Source organism: Crotalus tigris, unplaced genomic scaffold (assembly GCF_016545835.1).
Source record: "Crotalus tigris isolate CLP2741 ecotype Arizona unplaced genomic scaffold, ASM1654583v1 scf7180000018825.4774228, whole genome shotgun sequence".
NCBI lineage: Eukaryota > Metazoa > Chordata > Lepidosauria > Squamata > Viperidae > Crotalus > Crotalus tigris.
In genome coordinates this window covers 4,598,607-4,624,361 of record NW_024097215.1, presented here as the reverse complement: position 1 = coordinate 4,624,361, position 25,755 = coordinate 4,598,607, and the positions used below count along the sequence as shown (strand labels likewise).

The following is a 25,755-nucleotide window of genomic DNA, read 5'->3' as shown; positions in this document are numbered from 1 at the left end:
GCTCATCACTGTCCTATAAAAGAACGAAGGTTGTTCTTTTTAAAATAGTGAAGCAATATCATAAAAGTAATTAAAATAATCACTACCTCTGCTGAGTTTCAATTAAAAAAAGCCATTTGGGACTTAACTAAACCTACCCTCAATTTACAAGCAAAAACAATAAAAATGGAGAAAGGGGACAGTCATGTTTTATAACACCAAAAACCTCTTTAAAAAAGAGCACCAGTAGCCTTGACCCATCGCAAAACCCTCACTTGTCACATCTACACTTGACCCATCACAAGACTTACTAACCACACAAAGCCCTTATAAACAGAACACTAACTCTAACACTAACTAAACTCTGCTGAAAATGTTACCTAGCCTGGTCATGCAACATTCAGAAACTAAGCCACAAGCTAAGAGAACAAACACCCTCATCCTACACCTGAGCTATTGATATTCACCACTATTGCAAACCCCGTGTCATGGTTCCACAGATGAAACTCTTCAAAGAACTTTGAGGCATTGTTTACCTTAAAATCTGAATTCCCCTCCCCTGAGCACATAGTATCAAAGCACAATTCCCTCCTCTAATTAACAGTCATAAATCACATTCTCCAATTAGTTTGAAATGCAGGCTTTCCCTCCAGTTCGGCCATTTCTTATCATCTCTTATTTCAAAAACCTTGGTTCTCACACTAGTTACAATATTGTTATGTCTAACTAAACTCCCATGCACATTCCTCTCCCCCCTCCCCAGTATCATCTAATTCTAACTCTAACAGTAAAACATAAGAAGGAAAATGGCTGCATCTCCATATGTTGTCAAAGCAAGAACATCCAATGTTAGCAGCGTTGACACCCTGACTTAATCTCTAGTGTTCAGCTCCTGAGATGTCATCTGCGTCAATTGCCTTCTCCTTCATCAGTTTCTTCTCTACAGTATGAGTTTAGACTAGTGTTTTTCCCAACATTGGCAAGTTTAAGAACAGTGGACCTCAAACCCCATCTGGCTGGGGAATTCTGGGCGTTGAAGTCCACCTATGGTTGGCAGGGGAATTCTGAGAATTGAAGTCCACCCATCTTAAATTTATGGAGGTTGAGAAACACTGGCTCAGACCTTCTAAAAACGGATCCCCTCGAAAACAGCAGCTTCAGAAGACCCAAGAAAACAGACCTGCTACACGCCATGATGCTTTTCCAAAAAAAGACTGAATGGATACGAAGGAACATACCAAACAACAACATCACAAGGACAGAATGTAAAAAATGTGAACTGGCTTCAAGCAGCAAAAAAGTTATAACTTCTTTTTAGGCTGGAGTAATGTGTAAAGTTGCCCAGTGAATATTCTAACAGATTCTCCGTATATTCAGCCAGCTACTTACATGTCTTTCCCAAACTAGATACCAATAGTTTTTTTTTTTTTTCAGCTGATCTCCTGTTAGTAAGCTTCAAATGGATCCAACAAAGAATTTCTGTTTTCATATCATCATGAGCAAGAGCTTTGCTCCGGGTGTTTTCGTTGCTTCTCTACAACTTTAACATAGAAAAAACGTTGCTTCTTCCCTGCTGGGATCTGAACTATACTGAAAGTAAAATTCTCAGCCTCTCTAGCCGATGATCCAACTTCTCCATTACATGGAGTGACACTGTCTCACAACTGAGCTGAGCCACAAGGAAAATTTTATAGGCACTAAATATCTTGTTTTGCAAAGATATATGTATACATGTATGAATGTGTGTGTGTATGTATGTGTGTGTGTGTGTGTGTGTGTGTGTATGTTTTCTGAGGTTTTCGCGGGTGTTTGTATGTAGGTCTTTGGTTATTCGGGTTTTCTCCCATGTAAAATTGGAAGTATATTGGCGACATTTCGACGAAGTCTCATTCGTCATCTTCAGGCTGGTGCTTTCGGCTTCGTGCTCCTAGAAAATATATATATATATATATATATATTTGTTTTCTGAGTTAAAAGGAAGAAACAGCTAAAACCACACATTGCTGCTCAAAGCAAGAAGCTAAAAACACCAGCCTGAAGATGACGAATGTGACTTCGTCGAAACGTTGCCAAGACACTTTCAATTTTACGCGGGAGAAAACCCGAACAACCAAAGACCTATATATATATATATATATATATATATATATATATATATATATATATATATTATTATTATTATTATTATTATTATTATTATTATTATTTTATTGTCACTTTGAAAGTACACCAATCGGTATACATCAAAATGAAATTTCGTTGCATACAGCTCTCAAAGGGTCACCACCTCCGATATACACTCCTTGTTCGTGGCCAGCTCAAGTTACAGATCTTCCATTTTAATCTCTAGGGAGCGAACGATGGCAAACAGGACAGATGGAAATGGAGCTCCATGTGGATTAGCCCTCAAATTAGCTTGTATTCCTGCACGACAACCTCTCCTCCTTTTCTTTTTCTGATCTTGTCTCTTCCACCTTTTCCTTAAAGAAACCTCACTCCTTTTCACCCCTGGAGAACGCTGCCGCCACCACCAACTCCTCCAAAAGCCTCTCTCCCGTCCTCTGGGCCTCATCCAGGTCCTTTGCTCCATAAGCCCCAGGACCTCTCCTCCTCTGCCTCCTTTGGAAACAGCCCTGATTTGCAATAGTATCCGTCGCTGGGCCAGCAGTCAGATCTTGCTGCCAGCAGAACAATTTCAAACAGCATCAACGACTTTTAACGGTCTCACCAACAGTTCCGAAACAGCTTGAAACTCGCCATGCCAGCAAAGATTGTCAGTCATATGTTGAATGTTACTTTAGTTCCACATTGCTCAAACACATTAAAACCTTCCTGATCATGTGGCCTACATCCCTTAACATCCCTCCCATAACTTTTCACCTTCGAGAGCCAATGCAGCCGCAGCCGATCCAGGCGCCGCCATCAAATAAATAAATAAATTAGAGAGCTATTGTCAGCCCTTCAAAGTAGACCGAACTGGGAAATCAGTCACACATGCTAATACTACTTGTATTATAAGGTTATAGTAACAGAATCTTTCGTGTCCAAATGTGTTTTCCCCTTCCCTCTCTTTATCTTTGTCAAAACTAGGGAGGGTCTTGTCAGATTCAAATTTCTTGTATTTGATTGTTTTCTTCTTCCTGTTCATCCAAGTTATTCCTTCTATCCATTACAACCGTAGGCATGCAACTTTTTTCTCCTGAAGGAAAGGCACAATAACAGTATAACAGAGTTGTGATGGGCCTTGAAGGTCTTCTAGTTCAACCCCTGTCCAATCTCTTCTTTAAAACCTCCAATGATGGAGCATCCACAACTTCAGGTGGCAAGCCATTCCAATGATTGATTGTTCTCACTGTCAGGAAATTTCTCTTTCTAAGTTGCATCTCTTTGATAAGCTTCCATTACCTCTTGTCCTGCATTCAGGTGCTTTAGAAAATAAGCCCCCCACCTCTTGTCTATGACAGCCCCTCAAATATTGGAAGACTGCAAACATGTCCTCCCCACACCTGTATAATATAAATGTAACAAAGACACTTCACAAAGGACTGTTTTAAATTAAATTTATTAAATTATTTAACACTGCTGTATCGCTTGGCCAGGAAAGACACTTCCAACACTTGCTCGTGGGATTCAACTCCCACCCTCTCGCCCCTTGGAATCGCCATTTAATAAGCAATCCCTTCTTCCTCCCTATTTCCAAGGAGGAATCAGGAACTCTGTCTTAAATGTCAAGTCCACAGGGCAGTCCTTCTCAGCAATCCATCTTCTTAGCAATGAATCAGATGGTCTCAGCCGCTGGAGTTTTGCATTGCCAGCAGGCCCCTCGAAGCTGGGCACTTGCGAAGATGGCTAAGGCACGTTGGCTGCACAAGTACATGGAGATGGTGTACAGCGAGGTGGTCTTGCGGTCTTGTACCTTATGCGGTTGATTCCGTCCCGAGGGAGAAACGGAAGATTGCCAGGTCTCCAATATTCCAATCAGAGCTTTCGATTGACAAGTGCACTTAATACATCAGATATACAGTGAATACACTTTGATCCCACATTGGAGATTAAAGGGGAAGAAGAGAACACATCCAATCCTAACCAGACTGGCACATCTGAAATGCCTGGACCCCCTTGCCCTCCCCTGCCTCTAGGAAAAGGCAACTTACTTCAAAACAACCTTCATTTTCAGGCCCCTGAGATTAGCCTTTGTCCTGAATGACCTTGTTCCCCTTCCTAACCATGGGACAGACCGGCAAAAGTGCTGCGCAGCTTTGGGGTTCTGCCGATTCCTTCTCGGTAGAGAGATACCTCCTTGTCTTCTTCTCTTAACTTTTCTTGCCCTTCCTTTCCTGCTTAACTTTGGCCAGGATAGCTCTTTTGCATTGTCCATCAATTCTGGTTGGGTAGTCATCCCCACTTGATGGGAAGGAAAGAAAGCTACTCCTTCTATTTAAGATCAGATATGTGCTACTCGGGCAAAACAACGTGTCCTTCACAGAAGGGTTTTGTGCCCGAGCCTGTGCCCGAAAAAAAAATAAAAATAAATGTCCATTCAACTCTACTGTTTTAAGTATAAAAACTACCAGCAAATACTGTTGGGTACTCTCCTTTCCAACTTGGTCTCTAAAACCAACCGATCAGACGGGAGAGAAATAAACTTCACTATCTACCTGGGCATCCTCGACGGTTGCATTGCCCAGAGATTTGAACCAGCATACTTTAGCCTCATCTTCATCTAGACAGGGAAACAAGGTGGCAGACAGCTAATAATCCTTTGTTCAGTTGCCTCTTGCCCATTAGGTAACATCCAACACGATAAATAAAATAAAAAAACCAACCACCCATCTATTGGTTTACCAAGGAAGGGGGAAATGATTAATGAAACAACCTTGTGGGACAATCACTTTATCACCATGGGAAACTGCGTCGTATCTTCTTTGAGGCCCATCCACAGCAACTTAGCTTTCATCTTCCAAAGGTGCCTTTGGTGAATGCAGGAACCTCTCAGTTAGATGGCAAAGAAAATTCTGCAACTATTCAAATGAAGAAGATTCTGTAGAGGGCAAGTGCTCAATAAGGAAGAAAGACGCCTGCTTCCGGCTGCTGGTGTCACCCAGGTTCTCTACAGGTCTGTTTCTACCCCTAGCTGTCAACACATTTAGAAGCCGTACACTTCCCTCCAGCCTGGTCACCGTTTGCAGGGAACTGCAAGGCCTCTGCACCAGTCAGCGTTGGAATGGAAGGGACGGCTATATGTTAGAATGGGCCAGCCACAAAGGGCTTTGTCCTGCTGGCACAAGGCCCAGCTCGACGTGAACATAAAGGCTGTCCATCTTACATCAGAAATAAGTGAGGTTCTTGACGAGTCCCAATTCAAGCATCTGTTTTATTGCTAATGCCTCGTGAGAGACATTATGCCCTGAAGACTGTGGAATAAGATAAGAAAAAACAGATTAGTAGAAGCAGCAGGGTGGTTGGTTTTTTTTTATACTAAACACATAAACCAGAGCATCTTCAACTAACTCTGGCTTTCCGATTTACTCACTTTGGAATCCTAATACACTACAGTAGGCTGCTTCAAAAAAAAGCCGAGGTGGCGCAGCAGTTAGAGTGCAGTACTGCAGGCCACTTTAGCTGACTGTGTTCAGCAGGTCAGCGGTTCAAATCTCACCGGCTCAAGGTTGACTCAGCCTTCCATCCTTCCGGGGTAGGTAAAATGAGGACCCAGATTGTTGGGGGCAATGTAAATATATATATATACATTGCTTACTGGTGTACACCGCTTAGAGAGTGCTTGCACTTAAAGCGGTATATAAGTCTCACAAATAAATAAATAAATAAATAATACTTGCAGTGTATTGTTTTAAAATGGATTTACAATACTACCACGTTCTACAGCCACTATCTAGAGTTTCGCTGTTCAGTTAAACTGGGAATGACACCATGTATGTCATCTCATGCAAAGGAACTATTTTTATGGATAAGAAGCTAATATATCCCTTGACCTATTAAACAGAGATAGGTATGAATAGTTCCCTATCTTCATTAGACGAGACGCAGTTACTCACAGCCATAGACTTCACTGTGACATGCTCGTAGTAGTGAATACTCTGCTTCTTGTCGTCTGAACTGGGATATCCAAAGCCAGCAATATCTACCACATCGCAAAAGTGCAAGGCGACGGTGATAGCCACTAATCCTGTGGTTGGTTTCTAGAGTAAGAGACATGTGATAATTGAGGCTTCCATACATGGCAGTCTGGCTTCACTTAGACTTTAGAACAGTAGTTCTCAACCTGTGGGTCTGGACCCCATTTGGGGTCGAACGACCATTTCACGGGGGTCGCCAAACAAGGCTGTCCGCCATTTTTTCCCCCTTTTCTTTGGCCACACCCCTGGCACTTGGTGATGTATAAGTGGTTGGGGGTCACCACAACATGGGGAACTATATTATGGGGTCGCGGCATTAGAAAGGTTGAGAACCACTGCTTTAGAACAAATGATCCACAGGTAGTCCTTAACTTAAAACAGTTCATTTGCTGAGCATTCAAAGTTACAATGGCACTGAAAAAAGTGACTTACAGTAGTGGCCAAAATTGTGGAAACCTTTTGGGAAACATGTAGTTTTGAGGTTTGATGACTAATAACACTTTTTTGGGAGTAGTACCATAAAATTATGTATCAATGGAAAGATAATGTACTCAAGAATGTAATACAACATAGTTTGTTCAATTATCTGTACTGTATTCTATGAAAAGTTACAGCCAAATAACCAGAAAAAGGAAGCACAACTTGCTTAGGTTGATATCAGGTAGCTTTCCTTCATCTGATTGTAGCCAATGAACGTGAGTGTTTAGAAAGCCAATCAGGTGTCCTCTTGTTTTGGCAATGAGCCAATCAGATCACAGTAGGATTTGGTTATTGATGTCATGTATTGAAGCTCAGAGGAGGACATTTGTCAGTGTGTTAAGTGATCGCTATCAAGTTGGCTGGGTTTTTTTGTGTTGTTTCATTTAGTCAGCTTGTAAAACGTAATAAAATTGAAGTCATGGTGCAAAGAGTTGACTGGTTGCCCAGAAAGCGATGTAAAATAGTATTATTAAATGAACAAGGCTACAGTTATAAAGAAATCAGAAGAAAAATTGGTGGAAACTTAACCAAAGGTGGCATTTCTACTGTACACTTTTCCCAAAAGGTTTCCACAATTTTGGCCACTACTGTATATCTGTTTTTCACACTTGCGACCGTTGCAGCAGCGCCCACGATCCCATGATCAAAATGCAGACACTTGTCAACTGACTCATATTTATGATGGTTATGCAGTGTCCTGGAATCACGTAATCCCTTTCTGCGACCTTCTGACAAGCAAAGTTAATGGGGAAGCACGATTCACTTAACATCCGTGTTACTAAACAATTGCAGTGATTCATTTAACGACCGTAGCAAGGAAGGTTGCAAAATGGGGCAAAGCTCATTTAACAAATGTCTCACCTAGCAACAGCAATTTTGGGCCCAGTTGTGATCGTAAGACTAGGACTATCTGTAGTAACCCCAGTTAAATTGTCCAGAGAGGGTTTGCAAAATTGTTCAGTTTTACAAGGAACATACATAGAATCTCCTTCAATTCATTAACCTGCCCATTTTTTAAAGGACAATGGTCAATATTTTCAACAATTCCTGGCTTTTAATTTTCAGATCAATCTTAGGAGGTAGCGTGAGAGAGGGTGACTACTATAAGATAGTCCATAAATCTTGTGGCTACGCAGAGATGTTAATCTCCCTGAATCTCTTTGGATAAAGAAAAGCTGATCATAGCAACCTAACCCAAATTAGTTGTTTGCCTATCTTATTATCATTTTGCTTCTTTTGTTTATAGGGGAAACGGCCTAAGCAGAGCATGAAAAGTCTACACTTTGGCCTTGAAACGTTCTAGTTAAGACCTGTTTCAGTCTCACGAAGATTTTCTCATTGTTAACCAAGACTTCAGGAAGTAACTTCAATAAAAACATTACAGATGACTCATTTGTTTAAAAAAAAATTGAAACAAATAGATGGATTATCGGGATCTATTTTCATAGTGCAGACACAGAATCTTGAAGACAATGTAGAATACAATATTTTTATTGTCACTGCGTAATTGACAACAGAGTTAAATAGTTATGTAGTTATATAACTGGCAGAAGACTTCCTTATAATTTCATGGAAATTATCTGATCAGGTTCATGCAGAAATAAACATTAAGAAGTGGGAGGAGGGCAGAACTAAGATTTTCAAACAAGTGACAAAAAAAAAAAACCTACCTGGAGTAAAAAAGCCTTTGCAATCTAGAAGCTGCCAACCAGGAAAAAAAGAACACTGCAGCCAAAAGTAATAATAATAATAGTAGTAGTAGTAAAGTTGGAAGGGACCTTGGAGGTCATCTAGTCCAACCCCCTGCTCAGGCAGGAAACCCTACACCATTTTGGACAAATGACTGTCCAGTCTCTTCTTAAAAACTTGCAGTGTTGGAGCACCACCACTTCTGGAGGCAGGTTGTTCCACTGGTTAATTGTTCTCACTGTCAGGAAATTTCTCCTTAGTTCTAGATTGCTTCTCTCCTTGATTAGTTTCCACCCGTTGCTTCTTGTCCTGCCTTCAGGTGCTTTGGAAAATAGCTTGATTTCAAGGTTTTATTTTCAAAGAAGATAAATCAAGGTTGAAATTATTTTTAAGGGAATGGGTGGTGGTTATAAAACAGGTCACCCGTGACCGTCCTGGTTTTACCACCTGTTTTATAGCATCTGTTAAGTGAATGCTGCAGCCATTAAATGAATCACTTGTTCGCTATGGACCAGTTTTGTTGAAAACTGAAAGCAAATGCTGATTTTTTTGGACAAAAACTTCATAACATGCACTCAGGTGCTTCTAGAAACAGATGGGGACTTTCCACAAATGAAAGCTTCTCTGCAAAAGAGCTCTTCAAACATATCAAAAGTACCAGTGATGAAGAACCAAAAGACTTGTCCCAAAGATGCTTTTTCAAAAGTCAACTGGACTTTGTTTTTCCTTGAAGGCGTTTCACTTCTCATCCAAGAATCTCCTCCAGTTCTGAATGAATGAACTGAAGAAGCTTTTTAGATAAGAAGTGAAACGTCTTTAAGGAAAAACAAAGTCCAGTTGCCTTTTGAAAAAGCACCTTTGGGACAACCATGACATGGATGAACGAGAATCTCCATAGACATTAAACCAAAAGACTTCTTTGGCCAGCCAGCGGTGCAGGCAGATATCTGGTGGACTGTCCTTCTCAAGTTTCTCTGGAGATGAAAAGTCCAGATATATGGCAGGAGTGGCTCAGGAATTCTGGGAATTGGCTTCAAATCATGTATTCAAATAATCCATCCCTTCACTGCATACTCATACTTCTAATTCTCTCTCTCTCTCTCTCTCTCTCTCACACACACACACACATCCACAAACGTACATATGGTTATCTCTTCTTACCTCTCTAAGCTTCCACAAGTGCTTCATTGGAAGCTTAAGCACTTTAGCAGCTGCAACTTCCATAAAATATGGGTTCAGAATCCGTACTTGCTTAGGATTTGCATTCCAAATTAAGGGAGGCTGTTTCCAGAAACCCTTCCGAATCTGGAAACATAGCAGACACAGGGAAATTAGTCACACACGCTTTACATCAAAAGCATAAGTGTCTAACCTGGTGAAATAGGGAGAGAACGAAAAGTAACGCAGAAAAAAAAACTACTTCTCCAATTTTAGGAGAAGCATTTTGGTGTTTCGTTTGGACACTTGATCTCCCCTGTTTGATTCCTCACGTTCTCTGCAGCTTCCTACTGTTTGGCCTCAAAAATGCTCAAGAAATATAGAATGAGCATTCTGTTGACTGGTGTTGTGATGTTGGCAGCCCTCCAAGGTAGACCAAACAGGGAACTAAAAGCAGGCAAGCTAAAATTACTTTTATTCTAAGGTCACAGAAATAGGGTTGCAGGTTTGAATATATCTCTCCCCTACCTCTCTTTACAGGTAGTTCTCGATTTAAGACACAGTCATAAGTTGTGATGGTTATAAAACAGGTCACCCCATGACCGACCTGATTTTACCACCTTTCCTAAATCATCTGTTAAGCGAATGCTGCAGTCATTAAATGAACCACAGGTTCGCTATAGGATGGTTTTGCTGAAAATTGGAAGTAACTACTGAGTTTTTTTGGCAAAAACTTCATAAAATGCAGTCATGTGACCAGAGGACAATGCGATAACCATGGGGAGGAGCAGCTGTTGGAAGTTCGGAACCAGGTTGTAAATAGCTCCAGGAAGATCTCTTGTAACTTCAAATGGTCACTAAGCGGCCAGTCATAAATTGAGAACTACCTCTATCTTGATGAAAACTAAGGTAGGTCTTATCTGAAAGCATTCTCAAATTGCCTTTCTGTCTTGGAGTCAGATTTGTTTTATTTGATAATTTGTTTAGACAGCTCTTCTTCCTGTTCCTCCGGGTTTTTCCTCCTGCCTTCTCCAATCGCAGAAGGACTTAGTGAAGCAATGTTGTTTCAATCACGGATAAGCAAGGAAATCAGACAAAGAAAATAGATCTTGTCCACATCTGGTTAATGAGCTTCGTTTACGTGAGACCAAAATTGGACATCCCACATTCAACCTCACAAACAAATCAGTATTTATAACACAACACTCTGCTTTGGAGGTTGGAAGACAAGAACTTCTGAATCCCCAGTGAATTTGTTTTTTCTTCGGCAAGTGGGCCTTGTGTCCTTTTCCACGATTAAACACAAACACAAAAAAGATAGGCTAACCGCTTACTCTTTTCTTGTCGTGGAGAATTGTCTCCAGCCACAAAAAATCCATGGGTTTGAACGCCACTAACACCAGCAATGTGTTTGGGTTGTTATCAGTCTGAGGATTGAAGTGTGCTGACTCGGGATAGAAAAGTCGCATAGTGGTTTTGGTGCCCACATCACGTTCGTAACCATGGACTGGTGCATTATTCAGCCTGGAGAGAGGAAGAGAAGATGATACACAAGGGCACAAAGTCATGTGGGCATGGATTCATGTATAAGGAAATATTCCAGCTATAAGAAACTGATGCCGGAAAAGTGGCCACTGGTCAGATGGGCAGGGCACATGGAACATGAGAACAGAGCATGTTTTTTCTTCAAGAATTGGTTCAGTAATATTTTTTAAAAAAAAAATATGTCAGGTTTGAAGCACATTTTTGCTGGCTTGACAATTATTGCTTCTCAGCTTGCCAACAAACTTGGGGGGAAAAGGGATTGGAACACAGACTTCAAAAGATCAAGAAAGCAGACCATGAGAACCAAGGACAGTTCACCAGATGTCTGGCCAGACCCAGAGACGCTTTCTCATAACAATATTATTCCACCTAATTGGGCAACGTGACCTGATCAAGAAGGAGGAGGGGAAATTCTATACTTTTACTATATGGGATTGGGTGGGTTTTGCCAGAGCTGGTTTTGCATGCATGAGGACCAAAATGATGTATTCAATAAAGTTTTACACTGAAAGTTCAGAAAGCCACGAAGGTGTTTGCTTGATTCGGTTCGTCAGTTGGAACCTTGACAAAATAAACTTATGATCACAACGGAGCCCAACATTTTCATGGCTAAGCAAGACAGTTGTTAAAGGAGCTTTGCCCCATTTTACGGCCTTTCTTGCCACAAGTATAAGCGAATTGCTGCAGCTGTTCACTGAATCACGCGGTCATTAAGAGAATCTGACTTCCCCATTGGCCTTGCTGGTCAGGTCGCAAAAGGGGATCACATGACCCTGCCACCATCATAAATACATGCCAGTTGCCAATGTCTGAATTTTGACTACATGACCCTGGGGGTGCTGCAACGGTTGTGGGGGGGGGGGAAAGGCCCTACGTCACTCTTTTCAGTGCTGTTGTAACTTCAAGCAGTCCCTAAACAAACGGTTGTAAGTCAGGGACTTCATGTATATTGACATGTTGGCAGAAACAGCATCCCAGCATCAAGTATTCCTAAACAAAAGATGTGCCCTAATATGGCCAGGTCCAGGTTTCCCATTATGAGTAATTCTCTGGTCCATTGTGATATAAATGGAAGTGACACAGGTCAACATCATCTGCTTCTCAATACCTGATCACAATATCGTATTTGTTAATGACTTCTCCCATTGAGCTGTTTCTCAACCGATAGCCGTTCCCAACGACTGCACATCGGCGGCACTTCAAGCTGCAAAACAGGCAAAGAGGATGTTTAATGCACCACACATGACATTTCACTGTTACAACTCATAGCCTGCATTACCAGGTGCTCTTCCATGCAGTGATGAAAAGCATCTCTGGTATATGCTATGCTCAATCTCTAGATAGATAGTCCTTGGGTTACGATGGCAACCGGGGGCTGGGATTGCTGTCCCTAAGCAGTGCAATAGTTAAAAAAATGATGACACAGTTTCTTTTAAGCAGCCAAAGCTCCAGAGGGCCAACACACGCCCCCCTGGCTTTTAGGCAACCCAAACACAAGCACACAATGGGTGGTAGCCACAGTTCCTCCACACACACTTCCCAAAGAAGTACTAGACTGCTACTGTGTGTGAGCCTCACTGCTGAAGAACAATATTTCTGACTATTAGCCCTAGGCTGCTCCAAGGGGCTTTATTTCCACAAAGTAACAGAAACCGCCTCCCTTCTCCCTTCTAGAACACCTTCAACACAACCACAACAAAAACACAACTGTTTTTCTGCTCGGCTTTTTATCATCCCTGGGCAGCTGCGGCGGCTACGGAGGGGGCTTAAAATGGGCAGGTCACCATCAGCCCAGCTGCTAGCCAACGTCAGGCAGCCTGTCCTCTCCTGCACCACCACATTGCTTAGCAATGATAACCCCAGCAGGTGTCACAATATGAAGGTGTACAAGTCTTAAATGGGAAACACTGAGAATGAATGAATGAATAAATACATGAGTAAATGAATGAATTAATTCTTTATTTGGCTAAGGGTGATTAGACACACAAGAAATTGTCTCCGGTGCAGAAACTCTCAGTGTACATGCAAAGCAACAGAATAATAATAGTCATAATAACAATACCAATAAAATGGAAGAGTAAAGAATGTTGTTATGTTATGTTGTTATGTTATGTTATGTTGTTATGTTATGTTATGTTACGTTACGTTACGTTATATTATTAAGGTAACATAATGTAACATAGTCCCAAAAGTGCTTTTTCAGGAGGCAACGGGACTTTCTTGTTTTTCTTTTGAAGACGTTTGGCTTCTCATCCAGGAGCTTCTTCAGCTCTGACCGGATGGTCAGGAATGGCTTCAATGACTCTCTAAAAGAATGCAAATGACCAGCTGTCTGCAAGGAATAGAAATCCTTCCATTTCCCCACCATCCAGTCAGAGCTGAAGACACCATGACCTGGAGGACTTAGAATCTCCCTAGACCTGTAGGTAAGGTAAGGTAACATAATGCAATATAATAAAAGAACAAACACAATGTAGATAAGGTAAAATAAGGTAAGATAAGATAAGGTAAGGTAAGGTAAGGTAAGATAAAATAAGATGATAAGATAAAATAAGATAAGATAAGATAAGATAAGATAGGTTAAGAAGAACAAAAAACAGTCATACTAAATGGGTAAATGCACATAGACATTAGACAGCATTGAGAGAGTCCGGGATAAGGAGCCTAAAGATGTCATGGGGGGAGGAGGAACAGGAGTGGCTCTATAGGCTTCTACAGGCAAGCTGAGAGCCAGCAGAAGCTGTTTAACAAGTGGATGAAACCCAGCCAAGCAAAAAGCAGAAGTGGTCAACGAAAAAAAGCAGGGAGGGGAAAATGAAGTAAGAAGGAGAAGGGAATGGATAGAGATAATCCTCGAACTTACAAGCATTCATTTAGTGACTGTTCGAGGTTTCCACAGCACCAAATGAAGTGACTTAAAACTGGCCATCACACTTATGACCATGCATGTTTCCCCATACTCACAAGATCAAAAGTCAGACACTTGGCCACAGAAACGTTATGTACAACGGTTGCAGCGTCCCGGGATCAGGTGATTGCCATTGGCAACCTTCCAGGTGGTTTCTGATAAGCAAAGTCAATGGGGGGGGAAGCCAGACTCGCTTAATGACCATGTGATGCACTTAACAACTGCAGGGATTCACTTAACAACTGTGGCGCAAAAGGTCACAAAATCTGGCGTGGCTTAACAACTGTTCAGCTTAGTAACAGGATCCCCAGTCCTAATGGCAGTTGTAAGTGGGGATTGCCTGTCCTAGCAAGCTCTAAGCGAGAAGCCCTCTCCACAGTCTTCAATGCAAAGCAAACTTCCTGATCTTTTAAGGCTATATCAGGGCTTTTCAACCTTTTCACCCATTGTGCCACTTTTAGGATATGGCAACATCCGAGTACCACCAGGCGCCTAGCAAGGTGTCAAAAACTTGATGACAAAAAAAAAAAGGGGGGGAGTGATAAAGTACAGGTAGTCCTCGACTTACAACAGTTCACTTAGTGACTGTTCGAAGTTACAGTGGCACTGAAAAAAGTGCCCCCCAAGCCACAGCCGAGCAAGACACCTGTCTGCCCACCCGGCGGTGCTCTTCCTCCTGTCCGAGGTTTTCATTGTTGTGAGCATTTCTGTTGAGGATTGGCAGCAGGGATGGGGTGGGGCTGTTTGGTTTTTATTCCCCCCCCCCGGTCTGCTGGGTGGTTGCACCAGTTCAGCTCATTCCCCTCCCCCGCTACCACTTTTCTAGGATGGTCGCGTACCACCTGCCAGGTGTCAATGTACCACAAGTGGTACCCGTACCACTGGTTGAAAAGCCCTGGGCTAGAGAATAGCTCGTGTATTTTCAAAATTGGAATTGGAAATTTCCAATGTGCTTAAAAATGTCGGGAAAGGGGGAAACGGATAAACTGATATTACCTTTCAATATTTTCGGGGAGAGAGAAGCTTGTGATGGTTAGAAGACGTAGGAGAATTTCCTCTGCAGAGCAAACAACACAGGCAATTAAGAAAGCTGGTTAAAATACCTACATATTAGGAACAGCAGAACAAAATGGGACAATTTGCTCCAGCCAACTTGCCACTACCAATTTACTCGCCACAGAACAACTCACCATGGCCAAATCGCTAGCAGGCACCTCACCACAGGAAAATTCAACCATTTTATTTATTTAAAATAATATAAAAAAATAATTTTAATTTTTGTCATTCACATTTCATCCCGTCCTCCTTTTGTATCCTTTCTTTAACGATTCTATTTCACCATTTCTTTGATATTGGCGTAACTCTTCTCCTGCGGCAACTTGTCCCATGGAAAGCTGGCCATGGCAGAATTGTCCCGTGGCAAGATGGCCATGGCGAGTTGGCCACGATGAGTTGGCTGTGGCAAGCTGTCCTAGAAATGCAATAACCATATTCGCAAAGAGACATCTTAAAAAGGCTGAAAGCTCATTGACATGAGTCCATTGATCTACCTCTGTCAGGATCCTGCCATTGGATCTATTTTCATCCTGAAAGTACTTAATTAATCTGATCAGATTTATTGTTCAGAAACCTAATCCGTCTCTTTGTGAAGGCAGCTATTTCTCCCTCCAAATGTTCACAAACTAACTGCCCAATGATCTAGTCCAGATACATGCAAGTATCGGCATCAAGATGGCTACTTTCTAAATATTTAGCTTTTAGAATTTCTTTTTCTCTTTTTGGAAGATGGAAAACACATGTCTCTTGCAATGATATCTACTTCTTTTGTACTTCTTAACATACCCCATTTGAAACACATTTCCTATACATTTTCCTTCTCAAACTGAGCTCACCAAAAATAGACTTGGTAATGCAGCTATATATTTTCTTTAGCACTCTCTTATTTTTGTTCATTTAATTGTGCATTCATAGTTTCTTCAGTGTAAGTTTATATAGGGTCTCCAATATAGCATCTCCTGCTTGAACGGGGGGGGGGGAGAGGGTTGGACTAAGACACCTCCAGAATCCCTTCCAGCTCTATTATTCTGTTATCCCATGCTTTCCTTCAACAAATTGCCCGTTAATCTGGAACTTCTTAAATATTTCTACTGAGAAAACTATAACAAATATGTCCTTAAACGTGCTGCAGTCTACTCAAATCCAGGTTGAATGTCTGAACGTGCTTAAATCTGAATGTCTGAGTTGAATGTCTGAGTGCCATAAATCTCAAGCTAACCTTATCATTTCGACCAAAGGTTTATATTTTACAATTACAATTTTTCCTGGTTAATCAAATGTCTAAGGATAGCTGCTTCTATTGTTCCTTTTCTTTCCCTTCTGGAAGATGAAAATGTCATCAAGGTAATAAGAATAAATTACATGTCCTTTCTTAACAGTTTTTTTTTTCTTGCTTCAAACTTGGCTGGTATTTAACACATTTCAAAAGAGATCTGTGCTACTAAATAATTTAATAAAATAAAATAAAATAAAGTTCAGCTTTTTAAAACACGTTGTGTGCAGTATTATTGTGAGGAAAATGCTATTTGCTTGTCATTAATGATTGCACTGGAAATTTGAGAGAACCACCCAATCAATACATAAAAGAAATAAAGCTAAGACTCCAGTGATTAATAAGCAGAAGCCAACACATTTTGTAACAGAATAGACTTTTCATTAAGTGATTTTTGTATACAATGGCAGTTTTGTCTAACACAAAGAGAGACACAGATTAGGAAATATTACTGTCCTTTTTTGTATAAAAATCCTTGAACTGTGTTTAGTTTTTAGAGTTCATCTCTTCCTGGACAAATAACGTTTAATGGATTATCTGTCATTTTTGAGTACTGTAACCAACTTGGTGATGTTGATGTTATATCTCAGTGTGGGGAAGTTGGAAACAAAATACTTTCCTTTGTGTTGTTATCATGGTTGAAATACCAGCCAAGAGCAACTTTATAATGGATCCATTCATGTGCAGCAAAAATTTATCTAGTGCATTACTGTCAACTGAACCTTTTGTCTACTGGAGCAAAACCAATGAAGTTAAAAGGGTCATGCAGCTGAAATAATTAATATGGAGATTTCTTTTAAACGGATGATTTCATCGTAGATACAAATGGAATCGCCCAGTTGTATAACTTCTGTCTTTGTCCTGCGATGAAAAATTATTTTTAGGAGACTAGCTTTTCAGCAGAAAGACTCCAGAACATGACCACAGCAATACTGGTGAAGGAACTGAAATAACTGTTCCTGAATTTTTTTAAAAAATAATCTTTTTTCTGGCTCAAAGGTATTTTAAACTTGTATCTCAATTTTTTTGGGGGGTGGGGGATGTTGGGTGAGTGATATCTTTGAGGCAGTTTTGACTACCGGCAACTGCCTGGACAAATCCATACAGTATTCTTGGTAAAATGTTGAAAGTGATTTGACATTTCCTTCTTCCTAGGGTTCTCTGGGCAAGGTCACCCAAAGAGAGAGAGAGAGAGAGAGAGAGAGGGAGGGAGGGAGGGAGGGAGAGACAGAAAGCAAGGGAGTATAACTATCTATTTCTTCCTTCACTTCCATCCTTCCTTTCCAACACCTATCAAGTCTACTCCGATTGCCATAATGGTTAATACCAAACAAACCTAGATAGAGTAAGCAGAGGAGAGCCACTAAACAATGGCTTGAATGTCTTGTTCAACAGCTGTTGAGTGTGTAATCTGAAAAGAAAGACATCAAATGCAACTCCGTTGTGGGAAGCTATGTCATTGTGGATCTGCCTGGAGATCATCTGGAGATGATAAGAGTGGATCTACTCTACACTCAAAAATGGAAGGTCACATTGATCTACCATGTGACTGGCGGAACTAGCAGAGATGGCTAAATTGACTGTTTTGATTAAAGAAAACAAAAATACAAGTACTTTTATTTCTACGTGGAAACCGCTTCTGGACTTTGCGCTTGAGGTGGAAAAAAATGAAATTTTGATTTTGGCCTTTTCTGATTAGATAGATTTGTTGTTATCGGAATGGCTAGTTTATACTATTACATAAAAGTAAAAATTTGAGGTTTGATGTTAATGTTCTATTTTACTGCATCAAAGGAAATTGGAAGTCAATGTATTTTTTTTCTTTTTTCTCCTTGCTTTCCACCACTTTTCTCTTCCCTTTCCCCTTCCCTATCTTTCCTACTATTTACTTTTGCATTTTCTTTGCATCTTACACTATGAACTATTAAAATTTGATAAAAATAGATGATAGAGTGGATCTTGGAGAAATTTAGAGGAGGACAAAATTACCAAAAAAACAAAACAAAACCCATATTCTGCATCAGATTCAGACATGCCGGGCAAATGAAACTTAATATGTTGAGCCATCATTCCAACAAAGCCATTAACAAAGGAGGGTGAAAAATGTCCAACAAAATAAAAATAAACTAGAATAAAAAAATAAATAAAATAAAATAAAAATAGAAGCGTTATGTTAAGGAGGAGGGAGAAAGGGAAGGAGACGTATTGTTTGCTTACCTGCTCCTTTCGTACCATAAGGCAGTTCATAAAGTGAGGGGGTTTTCTCCCAAAAATAGTCCTTTAGCTGTAAAAACAGTGGAGGTTCCCGTGTGTAACTGAAGTCAAGAAAGAAAAGATGAAGATATGATTCAGAGACCGTTGACAGCTTCTCTACTTTTATCTTTCCTTTCTTGTTTAGCAACACTTCTGGGGCCCACAACATTCCTTCCCCCTTGAAGTTCAGGAAAATTAAATAGATCATTCTTCTCAAAGATGATCTGGGGACTGGAGGCTAAAACATATAAAGAACGGTTGCTGGAATTCGGTATGTCTAATCTAATGAAGAGAAGGACGAGGGGGGACATGATAGCAGTATTCCAATATCTCAAGGGCTGCCCCAAAGAAGAGGGAGTCAAGCTATTCTCCAAAGCGCCTGAAGGCAGGACAAGAAGCAATGGGTGGAAACTGATCAAGGAGAGAAGCAACCTAGAACTAAGGAGAAACTTCCTGACAGTTAGAACAATTAACCAGTGGAACAACCTGCCTCCAGAAGTTGTGAATGCTCCAACACTGGAATTTTTTAAGAAGAGACTGGACAGCCATTTGTCTGAAATGGTATAGGGTTTCCTGCCTGAGCAGGAGGTTGGACTAGAAGACCTCAAAAGTCCTTTCCAACTTTATATTATTGTTATTGTTCTAGCAAACAACAGGCTCTGTTACTCACTTTGATATCAGTTGTGCAGCTTTCTTTTCTATCTCTTTTACAGGACAAGTCATCTTTTCATCTTGAAAGTGAAAATCAAAACTGGAAGACAAATGGCAAGGAGGAAGAAAGTGACATTATTGTTGTTGTTGTTAACAATCTGCAGTTAGATTCATAGGTTAAGACTGGTAGAAATTTAATGATTCCAGTCTTATTATTATTAGCAGTACTAGTAGTACTAGTAGTAGCATTAATCTATAGTTAGATTCACAATCTAAGATTGATGAAAACTAAATAATTCAAATCCTAACCAAAGACTTAAGAAGTATTAAGGTAGTGCCTAAGGACACAAGCAATTCCAAACAACGTTTTGCTAAAATTGGGTTGTTTTTTTTTAAAAAAAAAAAGGGCGTTCACTATGATTATTTTTCTGCTTCAATTGATAAGAAGCAAATTCTTGGTGTCAGCCTTGCAAGATAGATAAGACTAGAAAAGCAAAGTCACTTGCAAGCCAGTATAATTTTTTATGACAAGGTTATAGTAACGAAATCCATAATGGACTGTGTCTGATAAACAAAATATGATTCTACAGCAGGTATGTGAATAAGGATCTCAGAATTAATCCTTTGTAGTTATCTGGAACAAAGGCAGGGAGGGGTAAAGTATATTAAGACTTGCAGATTTCTGTTATTATAACCTCACAAGAAATGTAGTGTTATAGTGTTCTGATCTATTCTAGACTACCTCCAAGGCTTGTATTTATTTTGCAAGACTGAACATGTTTCTTCCATCCCTCCCTTTATTGTCATTAAAACTAAAGAGGGCCTTTTCTGAGAGGCTTATTTTGAATTATATATCTGGCTCAGATTCCAATTTCTTTGATTTCACAATAGCCTTGTGATTTTTCTCCTGTGACTTCTGCCCATTACACAGAGTGTGCAAAATGGTATTATTGGACTAGCTGGTACACTTCTGTATAATTTTATTGTGACACAAGATGAAGCACGGCTACTTGAGGAAAAGTGGAATGTACATCTAACATAAAGCCCACTGTGGGAAAAGGCCATTGATGGACTGTATAGATCTCACATCGAAAATCCATGGAAAACTCATGGCTGAACAAAAATATATATTTAAAATTAAATAATTGAATGATTATATCACTTTTTAAAAACTGTTTGCTTTTTATTCTATTTTTTTTTAAATGGTCACATAGTCCCAATCTAGAACGTTACCTAACAGGTGTAACAGCACTGAGATGTCCCAAACGTGCTTTTTTTTTTTTTTTCAAAAAGCAACTGGACTTTGTTTTCAGTTCAGAACTGAAGAAGCTTCTTGGATGAGAAGCAAAATGTCTTCAAGGAAAAACCAAGTCCAGTTGCCTTTTGCAAAAACATCTTTGGGACAACTGTGAGCAGGATGACTCCATAGACAGCACTGAGATGGTCTTCACAGGTTCTGTCCTCAATTATCTCACACTGTGGTTTAGGAGGCGAGATATAACATCCTGAATAAGATCACTACTTTTGTGTTTCAACAGATTTATGTGGGATCATGTGTTTCTTGTAGTGTACAGGCGAAGGTGTTGAACTAGGCCCAGTGAGACCCAGATTCAAGTCCCTTCTCAGTAGCAGAGGTTCACTTGATGATTTTGAGCTAGATCCTCTCTCGGCCCAAGAGTCAGTGAAGTAAAGTAGAAAGGTAAATGTGTTAGATTTCAAATTCAAACCCATCATCGGCCATGGAAGCTGGGTGTGAGCTTCTATGCGGAGGAACCTTAGGACAGCAACTTTCTCTCAGCTTAATCTACCTCATAGTGTAATTATTGAGATTAGGGGACAGTAGGACAGAATGCTATATATTCTGCCTTGAGCCAATATGTTGTGTATATAGGTATAGTTCTCACTTTCAAGCTGTAATAAAAAGGGACCAATAAACAATAAGGATTCAGAACAAAAATCTTGCTTACTTATAGCCCAACCTCTTCTCTCTGTGTGTCTGTGTGTATCTCACACAGGTTCAAAATTCTGAAAAGTGACTTCTAGTTAGCGTTGTCCATCTAACTAAAGAGACAAAGTAAGGAATAATGAACTTCCTATATCCTTTTTTTTTTTTTTTAAGAAATACACTCACAGCTGTATATACCTTTCTTCCCGGGATATCGTATACCACACCATCAGCAAAAATACAGCCAATACTCCAAGTATCTTCCATCCTGAGCAAAGAAAAAAGTAGGAGAGATGTTAAGCCCGAGTCCTTCAACAGAGGAATCTTTCAACCATAAAATATGGAAGAGAGGAGGAGATTTAGTTTAATAAATTTGAATGAATGAACAAATGAACAAATGAGAGTGGGCAGGTCTTTTCAATATTCTGAACATTAATGCTTTCCATTAAAATAAAAAAACAACCAACCAACAAAAAAAAATAGGTATTGGGAAAGAGATCAATCATGGCATTTGTACGCTTCTACTAACTCTAAGTTTCTAGCACCTGTACCTACTACTCTCTCTGCACTTTGGAATGAAGTTACGTTTAAAACTGGATAGCTCAAACCAGCAAAAGAAACCATACTTCCAATCTTGTTGTAATCAAGGCCAAACACAATGTAGATAACAGGACAAACACTGCAGCTAAGGAAAACAGCATACAGTAGTCCTTAACTAACAACTGTTTAGTGACCGCTTGAAGTTACAATGGCTCTGAAAAAAATGACTTTTTCACACTTACGACAGTTGTGCCATCCCCTTGGTCACATGATCAAAATTCAGATGCTTGGCAACTGGTTCCTATTTATGATGGTCGCAGTGTCCCAGGGTCACATGATCCCCTTTTGACAAGCAAAATCAATGGGGGAAGCCATTGAACATCCGTGTTCCTAAATTAACAACTGAGTGATTCACTAAACGATTGTGAATCCAGAAGCTGTGAATGCTCCAACACTGGAAGTTTTTAAGAAGAGACTGGACAGTCATTTCTCTGAAATGGAATAGGGTCTCCTGCCTGAGCAGGGGGTTGGACTAGATGACATCCAAGGTCCCTTCCAACCATATTATTATTATTATTATTATTATTATTATTATTATTATTATTATTATTATTATTATTATTATTATTATTAAGAAAGGTCGTAAAATGGGGCAAAGCTCACTTAATGCCGGTCTCTCTTAGCAACAGAAATTTTGGCTCAGTTTGGTTATAAGTTGAGGATTACCTGTATCTCATCCTTTTTTGCTGTGAGCATAAAAGGAGAAAAAAAAAATATGAGGGTACCTGAGCTGATGTTATTTCTGCTTTGAGCTATCTTGAAAAAGATGAACAGATGGACGTTCTTTCCTTCGATAAGAAAGGAAAGCAAAGTTTGGGGTATTGCTTGGTATTCAGAGAGGGAAAAATGGATCTAATATATAAATCTAATCTATATATAAATATAAATATATATGTAGGTCTTTGGTTGTTCGGGTTTTCTCCCACGTAAAATTGGAAGTGTCTTGGCGACGTTTCGACGAAGTCCCATTCGTCATCTTCAGGCTGGTGCTTTCAGCTTCGTGCTTTGAGCAGCAATGAAGCACGAAGCTGAAAGCACCAGCCTGAAGATGACGAATGGGACTTCGTCGAAACGTCGCCAAGACACTTCCAATTTTACGTGGGAGAAAACCCGAACAACCAAAGACCTACATACAAATACCCGCGAAAACCTCAGAAAATAAATATATATGTATATATATAAATATAAATATAATAAATCTAAATCTAATGCTTAGACCAGAGGTAGGCCGCCTTGGCTCTTTTATGACTTGTGGACTTCAACTTCCAGAATTCCTGAGCCAGCATGGCTCAGCTTGGAAACCTCTCCCTTTCTCCTCAGCACGGCTGGCTCAGAAATTCTGGAAGTTGAAGTCCACGAGTTATAAAAGAGCCAAGGTTGCCTACCCCTGGCCTAGACAAAAACTAATGGAATGGAAACTAATCAAGGAGAGAAGCAACCTAGAACTAAGGAGGAATTTCCTGACAACAGATACCTGTTGTTGTTGTTGTTATTATTATTATTATTATGTACTTTTCCACTGATATTTTTGAACCAATAAAAAAGTACGTCTGTAAGCCAAAGAAAAGTATAGCTTAATTTTATAGCCTCTACACTTCTTGCTCTCCTGGTTTTGAGATATATTTTTTTAAAGATAAAAAAACAACAACACTTGACTCTACTCTCATTTCTCTACAATGTCGAGAACAGAGAACCTAATTTTATTTGGATGACACCCACTTGCTAACACTACAGCTGTGTATCTACTATTAATTCTATAAATCACAGGGCAGGAAAAGAAAACTGAGCAGATGGTCAGAACTGAAGTTGCTCTGGAGATCCAGGAAGATCAGTTAAGCAACCTATTTAAAAGAAGATTATGCAGGACCTAGCAAATTAACTCCTTTAAATACTCCATACTGGCAGAATTTGCAGAACAGACTTAACTGGGTTAATCCATTTTCTGGCTTTGAATAGTGGATTGCAACATCAACTAAACCTAATAGACTGGGTTCACAAAGGCACCACACAGAAAGTAAAAAGGAGAAAGAGAAGATGTACAAAGTCAGCTTAGTTTGCTGGGCCAAGACTTTAGATCAGGGGTCCTTAACTTAAGTGAATTGCTGGAGTTGATAAATTAGTAACCAAACTTGTTAAGGTAACCTGGTTTCCCCATTGACTTTGATTGTCAGAAGGTTGCAAAAGAGGATCCCATGACCTTGGGACACAGCAACAATCATAAATAGGAATCTGTTGCCAAAGCATCTGGATTTTGATCACATGATCACGGGAATGCTGCAAAGGTCGTAACTGTGAAAACGGCCATAAGTCGCATTTTTCAGCGGCATTGTAAGTTTGCACGGTTACTAAACAAAAGGTTGTAAGTCAAGGGCTACCTGGATTAAGTACTGCTAGCACATTTGATATTCAGCAATTGATTAAGGAGCTAGCTAACCCATTGTTCTTACTTTCCGATGACTTATCAATGTAGTACAATACGTGTGACTTGAAATTTGGCTATTAGTTGTGATGGTTTGTGATCTAGATCTGCTCCGAACACTACTAGAATGTTCTTCCTCTAGTACTAAGCAGGATAATCTATCGATTATAAAAACCACTTGCCTTTTCATCAATTAAGTCAATATTTTTATTAAAGCCTTTTCCTTCTAATCCCCAATATCAGCAGTCAAATATTCCAAGTTACTTCCTTTAGCAAACAAAATGTGTTCTGTTGTTTTTAAATGCTTCCCCCCCCCTTTGTTTCTCTTAGCATTTAGCAAGGAAATAAGATATGATTTTTCCACACATTTTAACAACAGAAGCAATAAAAGAACTCCAGCTGTTCAGGAAAGAAAAAAGAATGATATAACACATGCACTTGCTGAACTTAATATTATTACAGCAGTCAAGGCTAGTGCAGTGAATTACCCGCAAGAGTCTGCTTTTAAGGAATTTTTGGAAGCTCACGTTCAAAAAGGACATTGTGGAAGTAGAGACGGTTCAGAGAAGGACAACTGAGATGATCAAAGGGCTGGAGAAGTTTCTCAGGGAGGAAAGGTTGTAATAAGTGAAGGTTTTTAGTCTTGAGCAGACATGTCCAACACAAGGCCCGGGGGCCGGATGAGGCCCATGATGTGGTTTCATGTGGCCCGCGAAGCCATCCTGGAAACAGTGAGGGAACGGCCCCTGCTGCCTTGGCCCCGGCCCAGGCCGCCCAGGAGCCAATGTACAATTTTGTGGTGGCCATCTATGCTGAAACGCATTCAGTCTTAGCTTCACAAGGCCATCTAGAAACAGCGAAGAACCAGCCCCTGCCGCGTTAGTCCCGCCCCGAGTGCCTGCTTGGGAGGTGTCAGCCTTTGTGAGGAATGAAGAAATGCACCATCGCCTGGAAGTGGCTAGCAAATGGCCCTAGCCTACTTGGGGTTTCAGCAGGCTCTTCCAGTGGACCATGCCTTGGCGCTTGGCCTGGTCTCAACCCTTTCTGCCACAGACCCTCAGATCTGTCCCACTCCTGCTCAGGCCCCCACAGGCACCCTTGACGTAAACAATGTAGAGCTGGCCATTCCCACCCAGTAGGCCACACCTACTCCAGCCATGCCCACCTTGGCCACACCTACCCTCCCCCCGAGGACAACCGCAATGCTGATGCAACCCTCAATGAAATTGAGTTTGACACTCCTGGTCTAGAAGGAGGACATGATTGAGATGTACCGTACAAAATTAAGCATAGTATGGATAAAGTGAACAAGCAGAAGATGTTTTCCCCTTTCTAAAATACTAGAATCCTTCTCCCAAAGGAGCTTTCCAAATGGCAACTGGACTTTCTTGGCTTTCTTCCTTGAAAACGTTACACTTGTCATCCAAGCAGCTTCTTCGGTTCTCAACTGAACTGAGCAGAACTGAAGAAGCTTCTTGGATGAGAAGCGAGATGTTTTTAGGGCAGTGGTTCTCAACCTGTGGGTCAGGACCCCATTTGGGGTCGAACGACCATTTCACGGGGGTCGCCAAACAAGGCTGTCCGCCATTTTCCCCCCTTTTCTTTGCCCACGCCCCTGGCACCCAGTGATGTATAAGTGGTTGGGGGTCACCACAACATGGG

General features: G+C 40.5%; 1 protein-coding gene and 1 long non-coding RNA gene across 17 annotated transcripts in view; one reads left to right on the top strand and one right to left on the bottom strand.

Annotated features, from left to right (window-relative positions):
* Positions 1 to 3,525: 3,525 nt before the first annotated feature.
* ST3GAL4 (ST3 beta-galactoside alpha-2,3-sialyltransferase 4) overlaps positions 3,526 to 25,755 on the bottom strand; it is a 122,428-nt gene continuing 100,198 nt past the window's right edge. For 10 of the 11 annotated variants that reach the window (XM_039356461.1, XM_039356462.1, XM_039356463.1 and 7 more), the window contains 9 exons: positions 21,261 to 21,342; positions 19,149 to 19,229; positions 18,443 to 18,540; positions 14,893 to 14,953; positions 12,097 to 12,192; positions 10,778 to 10,967; positions 9,447 to 9,590; positions 6,036 to 6,179; positions 3,526 to 5,393 (listed from right to left, as the gene is read on the bottom strand). In XM_039356461.1, coding sequence (XP_039212395.1) covers positions 5,307 to 5,393; positions 6,036 to 6,179; positions 9,447 to 9,590; positions 10,778 to 10,967; positions 12,097 to 12,192; positions 14,893 to 14,953; positions 18,443 to 18,540; positions 19,149 to 19,229; positions 21,261 to 21,342 — 983 coding nt within the window. In that variant the 3' untranslated portion in view covers positions 3,526 to 5,306. The remainder of the gene's footprint in view (positions 5,394 to 6,035; positions 6,180 to 9,446; positions 9,591 to 10,777; positions 10,968 to 12,096; positions 12,193 to 14,892; positions 14,954 to 18,442; positions 18,541 to 19,148; positions 19,230 to 21,260; positions 21,343 to 25,755) is intronic. The other variant, XM_039356459.1, reaches the window with a different exon arrangement.
* The window catches only part of LOC120313938, a 41,074-nt gene continuing 34,554 nt past the window's right edge, over positions 19,236 to 25,755 (top strand). For all 6 annotated transcript variants that reach the window (XR_005558297.1, XR_005558302.1, XR_005558296.1 and 3 more), the window contains exon 1: positions 19,236 to 19,722. This is a non-coding gene — a long non-coding RNA (uncharacterized LOC120313938). The remainder of the gene's footprint in view (positions 19,723 to 25,755) is intronic.